General features: G+C 35.5%; 1 protein-coding gene across 4 annotated transcripts in view; it reads left to right on the top strand.

Annotated features, from left to right (window-relative positions):
* ARHGAP24 (Rho GTPase activating protein 24) overlaps nucleotides 1-10,437 on the top strand; it is a 654,088-nt gene extending 643,651 nt beyond the window's left edge. For 2 of the 4 annotated variants that reach the window (XM_006885250.1, XM_006885252.1), the window contains one exon: nucleotides 9,499-10,437. In XM_006885250.1, coding sequence (XP_006885312.1) covers nucleotides 9,499-9,742 — 244 coding nt within the window. In that variant the 3' untranslated portion in view covers nucleotides 9,743-10,437. The remainder of the gene's footprint in view (nucleotides 1-9,498) is intronic. The other 2 variants (XM_006885251.1, XM_006885253.1) reach the window with 2 other exon arrangements.
* Nucleotides 10,438-11,166: the final 729 nt, after the last annotated feature.

The following is an 11,166-nucleotide window of genomic DNA, read 5'->3' as shown; positions in this document are numbered from 1 at the left end:
TATGCAAATCAAAACTACAATGAGTTACAGTCTCAGCCCAGGTATTGTTATTGATTGCCATTGAGTTGAGTACGACTCATAGTGACCCTATGAACAAAAGACCTGAAGCCTTTCTATGACTATCATAATTTCTTAAAGTTCATAGAGTTTCCAGAGGCATGTGGTTTAGGAAGTGGATGTGACTCCTGCTCACTCCAGTATCAGTGACAAAAAACAGCAAGCAATAAATGTTGGAGAGGATGGGGGAGATTGGAACACTTATACACTGTTGGTGGGGTTTTAAAATGGTACACTCTAGAAGGCAATTTGGTGTTTCCTCAAAAAGCAGAACATAGAAATTCCATATTATCCCCTGTTTCACTGCTAGGCATATGCTCTGAGGAAAATGGAACTGAAACCCAAATGAAGATTTGTACATCAATGTTTATAACAATAGCGTAATATCACAACATCAAGAAAATGAAAACAACTCAAATAATTGACTAGATCGTGTTAAAGTTACATGATGGAATACTATAAAGCACTCAGTAGTAATGATTTATAAAAGCACTATATAACATGGGAGAGGCTGGAGAGCATGTTAAGTGAACCACTGTCATAAGGGCAAATACTGCATAAGAATATTTAAAAAAATAGAAGGATTACTAGTAAGATGTGTACAAAAGTCTCAAGGAGGGAAGGTGAAGAAAGAGGAGAACTGAGGGGAGCGGGTGGTCAGAAATCATGGGATAGAAGCATTTGGTGAGCAGAGAGAAGTGGTGAAGGTATTAAAAAAGATTCAGTCTGGACCTGAAAAGGTGAGTTAATGATGGGTGTGGATCAATGGTGATTAATTTTATAAAACACAATATATGGCAATGATCATGTGGAACACAATAAGAATAGAGGCATGTGTGAAACCCAATGTACATAAATACAATACAGTGTATATAAATTTTGTATACCAATATAAAATAAAAATAATTTTTATTGATATTTTAATGAATATTTACTGAGAACTGCATTTCCATTAATTCATTGTTGCACATTTTCTTCCATACCTGCACCTAGTTCACTTTTCTCTTTGAAAAAAATTCTTTCATTGTTGCATAATTTCTTTCCTCCTCTTCCCCTACCCAGTCCACTTTACTATGCACCTCTTGTTCTGAACTATTGTCATGCAAATAATGCCTAATCACCTATTCCTTTGAAACAGTTCTTCTATCATCTGTTTCAATGCAATGTACATAATTTATCTCCTCTTAGTGTCCTGTCCACCCCCCATGAAAGTCCTGTTTTAGAACAGTGGCATTTCGCAGTATTTGTCTTTTGGGGACTGAGATATTTCACTCAGCATATTGTCCTCCAAGGTCACTCATTTTGTCTGATACTTAATGAGTTCTTTATTTTCAGCGCTGAGTAGTATTCCATTGTGTGAATCATGTTACAGCTTCTCTGTTCATTTTTTTGTTGATGGGCACTTGGATTGCTTCCATTTCATTGCTATTGTGAACAATGCAACAATAAACATTAGCTGTGCTTATGTATGTTTGGGTGAAGTTCTGGTTTCTTTAGAGTATATTCCCAGTAGTGGAATTGCTGGGTCAAATGATATTTATATTTCCAACTTTGTGAGAAAGCTCCATACTGCATTCCACAGTGGTCGCACCATTTTACACTCCCTGAATAAGGGTTCCGGTTTCTCTACAACCTCGCCAGCATCTGTTGAACTGGGCTATTGTTACTGGGTTGAGATGATTTCTCATAGTTGTTTTGATTTGCATCATTCTTAGAGCTAACAGTTTTGAACATTTTTTCATCTCTTTGTTCTCTATCTGAATGTCTTCTTTGATGAAATATCTGTTCATATCCTGTGCCCATTTTGTGATGGATGTTTACTTTTATCTTGTTGAGGTGCTGGAGTATTCTATAAATTCTAGATATAAGTCCCTTATCAGACATGTCATTACCAAATATTTTTCCCCATTTGTGGCTTTCCTTTTACCCTGTAAAAGTTTTTTGATGTGCAAAGTGATTTGATTCTTTGAAGGTCCCATTCATCTATTTTATTCTCTCCTGGTTGTAGGTTTTTCAGGATGCTTAGGGAACTGTTCATGTTGTGAATTAGGGCTTCTAGAGTTCTCCCAAGCTTTTATCTGATGAACATTATAGTCCTTGATTTTACTTCAAGGTCTTTGATCCACTTTGAGCTGGTTTTTTGTGTATGGTGTGAGGTGTGGGTCTTGCTTGAGTTTTCTGCAGATTATTTCCCAATTTTACCAACAACATTTGTTAGAGATTTTGTTTCCCCACTTAATTTATTTCATCTCTTTGTCAAAAAAGCAGTTGGGCATGGTAGATGAGCTGATTTCTGGGTTCTAAATTCTATTCCCTTGATCTATGTATCAGTCACTGTACGAGTACCATGCTTCCTTGATCATCACAGCTATACAGTAGGATTTTAGATCAGGGAGTGAGATACTTCCTGCTATGTTTCTCTTTTTCAGGAGTCCTTTGCTTATTTGGGGTCTCTTTCCACTCCAGATGAAATTAGAAATAGCCTTTTCCATCTCATTGAAGAATGGAATTAGTGTTTTTATTGGAATTGCATAGAATGTGTACATTACTTTTGGTAGAATTGTCATTTTCACAATATTAAGTCTTTTCTAAGAGCATGGTTATTCTTCCCTTTTTCCAGGACTCTTTTTTTTTTTTCCTTTGTAGTAATGTTTTGTAATTTTCTCTGAATAGGTCCTATGTGTTTCTAGTTAGATTTACTCCCAAGTATTTATTCTTGTGATTAGCTATTGTGGTGGGTATTGTTTTTCTTAGCTCCAATTCTGTCTGTATTCACTTTGTCACTGTAGAAAAATCCAATTGATTTTTGTATGTTCATCTTGTATCCTGCTGCTTTGCTGAATTTGTTGACTATATCCAGTAGTTTTCTCTCACCTGCATATAGAGATAAATTTACATCCTCTTTGCCAATTTGAATACCTCTTATTTCCTTCTCTTGTCTTAATACTATTGTTAAGACTTCCAATACAGTAGTGAACCGAAGGGGCGATAGTGGACATCCTTTCCTAGTTTATGTTCTCAAAGGAATGCTTTTAATCTCTCTCCATTGAGAACAATGTTGGCTCTCAGGTTTGCATGTATACTTTTTGCTATGTTGAGGAATCCCCCCCAATTGTATTTTGTTGAGTGTTTAAATCAGGAAAGGGTATTGGATTTTGTTAACGGCCTTTTCTGCTTTAATTGATAGGATCATATAGTTCTTGTTCTTTGCTTTGTTAATGTGATGGATTACAGTGATTGTTTTTCTTATGTTGAACCAGCCTTGAATAACCATTATGAATCCTTCTGGGTCATGATGATTGTTTTGTTGGGTTTTTTTTTAATGTATTGTTGGATTCTATTGGCCAGGATATCAGCAAGATTTTTGGATCTTTGTTCATGAGAGATTTTGGCCTATAGTTTTCTAATTTTGTGGTGTCTTTACCTGACTTTAGTATCACGGATATGTTTGTTTCATAGTCTGAGAGAATTCCATCTTCTATTTTCTGAAATACTTTATGCAGAATTGATGACCATTATTCTCTGAATGTTTTATAAAATTCACTTGTAAAACCATCTTTTCCAGGGCTTTTTTTTGTTCTTGTTGGAAGTTGTTTTATTACCTGTTTGATTTCTTCTTCTGTAATGAGTCTGTTTAGTATTTTACTTTGGTCTGGGTGAGTTTAGGTAGGTTGTGAATTTCTAAATATTTGCCCATTTCCTATAGGTTTTCATATTTGTTTGAGTATAGTTTTTCCATAATATTCCATTGTTAACCTTTGTATTTTAGTTGATTCTGTTGGGACATTGCCCCTTTCATCTCTTATTTGGGTTACTTGTGTCTCATCTTTATTTTCCTTTGTCAGTTTTGCTAGTGTTTTGTCAATTTTCTTGACCTTTTCAAAGAACCAGCTCCTGGTTTTGTTGATGGCTTCAGTTGTTTTTCTGTTTACTATTTGATTTATTCCTGCCTTAATTTTTATCATTTCAGGGTTTTTTAGAGGATGTTGACTTTTCTCTGTTTTTGGGGTTTTTTTTTTGTTGGCGATGTTTAGTTAAAGAATCAATGATAATTTTTTCTTGCTTTTTGATGTGTCTGTTTATTGCTATAAAGTGACCTCTAATTACTGCTGTAGCTGTTTCCCAGGGGTTTTGGTAAGTTGTGTTTTCATTGTCATTTGTATCAAGAAACTTTTTAATTTTTTATTTCTTCTATTACCCACTCCTGTTCAAGCAAGGTGTTGTTCAACTCTATCCTCTTGTTAGTAATGTCTAATTTTGTAGCATTGTGGTCTGAGAAGATGCTTTGTATTATTTCTATGTTTTTTACTTTATTGATGTTTGCCTTGTGACCTAAAATATAATCTACTCTGTAGAATGTTCCACGTACATTTGAAAAGAAGGTATACTGTGCTTTTGGGGGACACATTAGCACACACACACACACACACACACACACACACATATACATTGAGTTCATTTATTGTGCAGTTTAATTCTTCAGCATCTTTGTTGAGTTTATTTCTGGTAGTTCTATCTTTCCTTGAGGGTGATGTATTGAAGTCTCCTACTACTATAATGGTGTTGTCTATTTCTTTTTTCAGATTTCTTAATGTTTGCTTTATAGAGTTTGCAACTCTATCATTTGGTACATAGTACCTATTATGATTATGTACTCTTGTTCTACTGACCCTTTAAGCATTATGTAGTGATCTTCCCTGTCTTTTGTAATGTGTTTTGAAATCTATTTTATCAGAGATTAGTATTGCTACTCCTGCTTTTTTTCTGGTTGCCATTTACTTGGTATATTTTTCCCCACCCTTCTTTGTTTAGTCTTTTTTTTGCCTTCACTTTTCAGGTATGTCTGTTTCTGACAACATTTTGTTGAGTTGTGGGATTTTTAGCCAATGTGCTACTCTTTTTATCTTCAATGATGGTTTAAACCATTCACATTCAGTGTAATTATAAGAAGGAAGGGTTTATTGCTATCTTTTTGTTGTTTTTGGTATTGTTGCTGGTTACTTTGATCCATCCTGCTTTCTGTGGCTTCTCTGTAAGAAGGGTATATTTCAGTGTTTCTTGCAATGCTGGTATTGTTTTTACAAACTCCCTTAGGTTAGCTTTTTTGATAATAGTTTTGTTGGGTACACTATTCTTGGTTGACATTTGTGTTATTTGAGTGTTCAATATGGGTCATTCCACTCTCTTCTTGCTTGCATGGTTTCTGCTGAGAAATCAGTACTTAATTTTATTTACTCTCCTTTATAGATTACTCTTTGTTTCTTCCTAGCTGCTTTCAAAATTCTCTCCTTATCTTTGGTTCTGGCAAATTAGACATATATGTATTATATGAATTACATGTGTTATTGTTGTTGTTGTTGTTGTTTGGTGCCATTGAGTTGTAGACGACTCATAGGGACCCTATGAACGAAAGGGCTGAGCACTGTTCATAGAGTTTCCGGAGGCAAGACCTTTCAGAAGTGGATGCCACTCCTGCTTCCAGGCTTGTTTTAGTCGGGAAGCTCCAGCAAACACTGTACACCATGGGTAACCATTACCCATGTAACTAATATTAAGAAGAAGAAAAAATATATCTATTCTATTCTATTCTATCATATTATTATATTGCCTTGGTATTTTTCTTTTGGGGTCTATTCTAAATGGTGTTTTCTCAGCTTCTTGAATATATATTCTCTCATTCTTTATTATGACTGGAATATTCTAGTAATTTTTCCACAATTTTCTCAATACCTTTGTTTAATTCTTCCTGTTCTGGGATTCAAATTATGCATGTTATTCCTCTTGATGGTGTCCCACATTATTCTTAAGCTTTCTTCTTGTTCCTTCCTTTTTGATTCTGCTCTGTTTTAGCAAATCAGTGGTGACAATTCTATCTTCTATTTTACTGATTCTTTGTTCCATCTCTTCAGTTCTATTCATATGTCCCTCCCACATGTTGACAGCATTTGCAACATTGATCCTCCTATTTTAGATTATGGTTTCTCTTTTTCCCCAGAGCCTTTAATGCCTCATTTGGTTTATTTGCATTGTCTTGGATTTTTTTTTTAAGTTCCCCTTGATTTTTGCTTTCAGAGTTCTGAAATTCTTCAAATTTGTCTTTCACCCATTGAAACATTCAATCATTGTTCTTTTTAATTCTGTGTCAGAAAGTTCCATCACACTTTCTGGCTTCAGGAAATTCATTGATACTATGTCACTTTGGGGGATAGCATCTTGCTTAGGGTTTGTATAGTGTGTGAGATAGATTCTTTTGTGACATTGCTATAGTAGAGTTTTTCATACCTGCAACCTTAACAGACTCTTCAGCTGAAAACCTTGGCTTAGGAAATTGCTGGTACAGAAGAAGGCAGCACAGCTACCCTGTCTGAGTTTCTCTCTAAACTTTTGACTCAAGGGAAGACTTGCTTCAGTTTGGGAGAGATATGGCCTGGCCTGTGAATTAGCAACCTTTTCTGTCAGGCAACTGATGCAGCTCAGCAACTTCAAGGTGCCCAGGGCTAAAGGTATCTCTAGCTCTGGGAGGAGTTATAAAATGGGTTTACCTGTGATACTGGTGTCCCTAGTGCAGTTCAGAGAGGCAGCAGTGGTTCATCCTTCAAGTGTGGGGGTGGGGACATCCAGGCACTGGGGGTCCTCCAGGTGGTGCAGCCAGGCTTCTAGGTGGCAGAGCAAGGTCCTCCAGGCAGCAGGGTCAGGCTTCCTCATGGTAGACGGGAGTGTTAAGGCAGTAGGTGGGAGTGTCCAGGTGGCGGGCGGGAGCATCCAGGCAGTAGGACAAGGTCTTCCAGGTGGGGGGTTCAGGGGAGCAGGCGGCAGGGCATGGGGCCTCCAAGCAAAGGGGCTGAGGTGGGGACAGAGCATCTAGCAGCATTGCAGTGGTCTAGTGCTCCAGACAGGAGTGCAGTCTAGGCCACAGTAAGAAATTCTTAAGACAGGCACCTAGTTAATTGACTGGAACAGAGATGTGGGTGCAGCACGGGTGTGGGCATAGGTGCAGCATGGACACTGGTGTAGTGCATATGTAATACTATAATATAAATTTTTAAACACATAGGTTTAGTGTTTGTTTATATACTTTGTGCTGATTGCTAACTTCATTATATTGTAGTCATCAAAATTATGTAATGTTAATTTTATGGTCTGGTAAAACCATTTATTCTCTCATTATTGCATTAAGATGCTAAAAATAACCAATAAATTAAGTCTGTTAATCAAACTATTAAAGTTTTCAATACTTCTAGATTTTCAGACACACATTATTTTTTAGAAAGTATCATAAGAATCTCCTAACATTTCTGTTGATTTATCAAATACTTTTTGTATCCTATTAGATTTTATATCAAATAAATTATATGTAAATTATTTGCATATAAAATTAGATATATATTAATATATAGTTAAATGGGTTTACAGTTATAGTTAAGTAAGTTACAGTTAAGTAAATAAGTTCAGAATTTTTATATTTTCCTTGTTAATTATTCTTTTTATGACTGAGTAATAGCCATCTTTAATTTTAATGTTTTTGCCTGCAATTCTAATCTCTTTTAAAAGATGTATCTTTTCTTATCTTTAACTTTCAAACTTTGTTTCATTATTTTATCTGAAAATTTATATTTTTAATGCTAGATTATTATTTTTTTCTACTTCCTAATTCCTTCTCCTTAGCTCTCCTTGTATTTTTTTCCTTCTCATTGTGTCCTCCAGATGAAAACAAATGAGAAGATACACACGTGCACACACACATATATAGCAGAGAGAGAAAGGTATAGATATATATTATATCTATGTTTGTCTACATATATTTTATATCCTCATATGTACCTTTATATCTGCAACTATATTTATATATCCAAAGACATCTAGTAGCTTAGTAGTAGAGTAGGTGCTGACAACCCAAAGGCACATGGTTTAAATCCATCAGCTGCTCCATAGGAAGAAAGATGTGCAGTTTCCTCTCATTAGATTTACTACCTCTGAAAACTTGCTGGAGAGTTACTGTGAATCTGGTGAGCTCTGGTGACCTAGTGGTAAGGAGTTGGGAGCTAAACCAAAGCCATACAATTTTAATCCACTAGCTGCTGTATGAGAGAAATATGGGCAATCTCCTCCTGTGAGATCTACAGGCTCTGAAAGCCTCCTGGAATGTCATCTATGAATTGTTTCTGACTACATGGCCCATAACAAGAACAACAGCAACAATATATATCTTAATAGATAAATAACATAATACATACACACATATAAGTGTGTGCTTATCCTGATGGAATCTCAGCAACTGGATGCTTCATTGCTAACTGAAAGTTTATCAATTTAGACCTACCTGCTATTCCATGTGGGAATCTGCCTCAATAAATATTTATAGCTTTAGAAACCATTTGGTTAGCTCTACTCTATCTTTTACAAATGAGCTCTGGTGGCTTAATTGCAAGAGTTGCACTGGTATTGCAAAGGCATGTGTTACAAATCTGCTTGCTGCTTCATGGGAAAAATATGGGTAATCTGCTCCTATACAATGTATTGCCTCTGAAAACTTGCAGAAGGTTTAGGTATGAATCAGTTCTTACTTAATGATGTTACCAGTCAGAATCTGTTTAATACGAGTGGATTTGGGGTATAAATGGATTGGAGGTGTATGTATGTTTGTATTTAATATTCCTATATTTTTCTGTGTGATTTGACATCCTGGATTATTTTTCTCAGAAATGTTTTCTAGGTTGCTAATTCTCTCTTCTACTTATTCAATTTCACTATCTCTTAAGGACAATAAGTAACATTTTTCTCATAAATAAAATTGATGTTCTAAGCTCTTCATTCAACAACTTTCTATACCTCTTCAGTGGAGACCTCACTTGTGTCAATGGCTTTCTGTCTAAAACCAATATTCTTTGTGTGTTATTATTTACTGGCCTAAATTTTAATTTCTAATTTCTTCTTTTTTTCTGAAATCTGGATATGTTTTAAACCATTCTATTAATCCTGGAAACACATTTAAAAATACTTTTTCCCCTTATTTGTCTTTCTATTTTTATGTGTTTGAATTGAATTAACTTATTCCATTAGATACCTTGAAGTGTCATGTAAATGCCTGATGCATTTAAATAGATCAATATACTGTTTTGTAAAGATTTTCTTTTTCTTTAAGCTACAGTATTCTCCAGAGTATATTTTTTTTAATTTTTAATATTATAAATAAACATTGAAAGAAACTTATCAGGTCTTTACTGATAAAATGTATTAAATCATGTAAGTGTTTGTAAAATACACCAAAATAACATATTTTAAATAACTGAGCCTTTCTTGATTAATTTGAAGAGGCTTGTTCAAATTTTTAAAACACTGCTGAGATGGAGACTAGAAAAAAAGAAAATTATATCCCTCTCACATAACAAATGAATAAAATTGTCTTGTGTCTTCTTATTCCTTTCCTTCCTACCTCTGCAGCTTAGAACAGCGAAACTTGACTTTGGAAACGGAAATGATGAGCCTTCATGATGAACTGGATCAAGAAAGGAAAAAGTTCACAATGATAGAAATCAAAATGCGAAATGCTGAGCGAGCGAAAGAAGATGCAGAGAAAAGAAATGACATGCTACAGAAAGAAATGGAGCAGTTCTTTTCCACTTTTGGGGAGTTGACAGTGGAACCCAGGAGAAATGAGAGAGGAAACACAATATGGATCCAGTGAATCTAGCCTCTTCTGCTCTCTCCAATGGCTCTGGGAAAGACTCGGGAAATTCTAGTGGGATAGTATATGGGAACAGGTGACTGGTCACCTGACTGTACAGTGATCTAACTGGTGAAAGAATATTATTTACAAACATTAACCATCCTTATTTGCAATGTGTACCAAAGTTATATCATGCCTCATATTGCTACTGTCAAGTGTTACAACTGGATATGTGTATATAGAGTAGTTTTTAAAAAGTAAACTAAAAATGAAAAGCATATCTCAAGAAATATTTTATTGCAAGTCTTGTATTTAAACTGTTGAATCAATAAGTTGTTGCAATTTAGCTTGCTTTCAAGCTTCACCCCTTGCACTTAACATAAGCTATTTTTGGCATTGTGTTACCATCCACTTATTTTATAGATCAATATTTTTATTTCCCCTTTTGCTGAGGAAATGAAGATAAGCAGAAATATAACTATATATGAATATATATATATATAATATGAGTTATTAAAATCAAAAGAATACTTTGTGGCTGTGATGTTTGTGCTAGTAGACCTTACCCATGACCAAAAAGAGAAATGTAAATATCTTTATAAAAGATAGTAAAGTCAGATCTTTGAGCTGCTTTTTCAATCTTTCCCTCGGTTTTCCTTTGTGGGATGGTTTAATACAGGAAATTGGAAACTGTGTAAATGCTCTCCCCTTCTCTGCTTGCCAGGAGATTCTTCTTGTTCTGTACCGTTGAATTGGAACTGACCCATAGCTGACCCTCCCGTGGCTTTTCAGAAGCACCAAATCTCATGGTCAGAGATTGTCCACCTTTCAGCTGGTAGATTTGAGCCACTTTTATGTAAGCTGCACCTTAGAAGGAGAAAAGTGGTACACAAAAGCACTGAAGCAGCCATACCTTCAAGTGTGTTGTCCTTTGGGATTAAATCTCTGTTAACTGCTGGATAGTTATTAGAGACATTCTTCCTGCTCTTTGGAAGTTGGGGAGCACTGCTTGCTGAATTGTGTTCTGTAAGCACTTGATCCCACTCTTAGCTCTCCCTACCAAAAATAATCTTTGAAATGCTGGAAGTCAGAAGATACTAAGCTGCTAGAGTGTGTCAGTAAAAGGACGCTTTCCCCCCTCACTCTGGCTGTCTTATTGTCATCTGTGCTTCCTCTCTGTGATATAGCTGGAAGAGGTAAGTTGTAGTAAGAGGGATATTAGAGGGGGGCGGGGTGCTGTTGTGACGGGTAGAGGACCTGGAAGAGAAGGGGCAAATTTGAAGCACACAAACTAATTACAGTTTTGTTAACAATGTTCTTTCACATTGAAAATATTTTCATTCTGTTTTTAAATTTTGATGGCTTAAACGTCCCGTTTTAACAGGATTGGTAAACATCAATAATTCTAATACTCTAGAAAAGCCAAAAGCTTGTTGGAGCTA

This window comes from Elephantulus edwardii, unplaced genomic scaffold, assembly GCF_000299155.1.
Source record: "Elephantulus edwardii isolate Elephantulus edwardi_28Jun2011 unplaced genomic scaffold, EleEdw1.0 scaffold00042, whole genome shotgun sequence".
Taxonomy (NCBI): Eukaryota; Metazoa; Chordata; class Mammalia; order Macroscelidea; family Macroscelididae; genus Elephantulus; species Elephantulus edwardii.
Note: the sequence above shows the minus strand (reverse complement) of the source record. Positions and strands in the feature narration are given on the sequence as shown.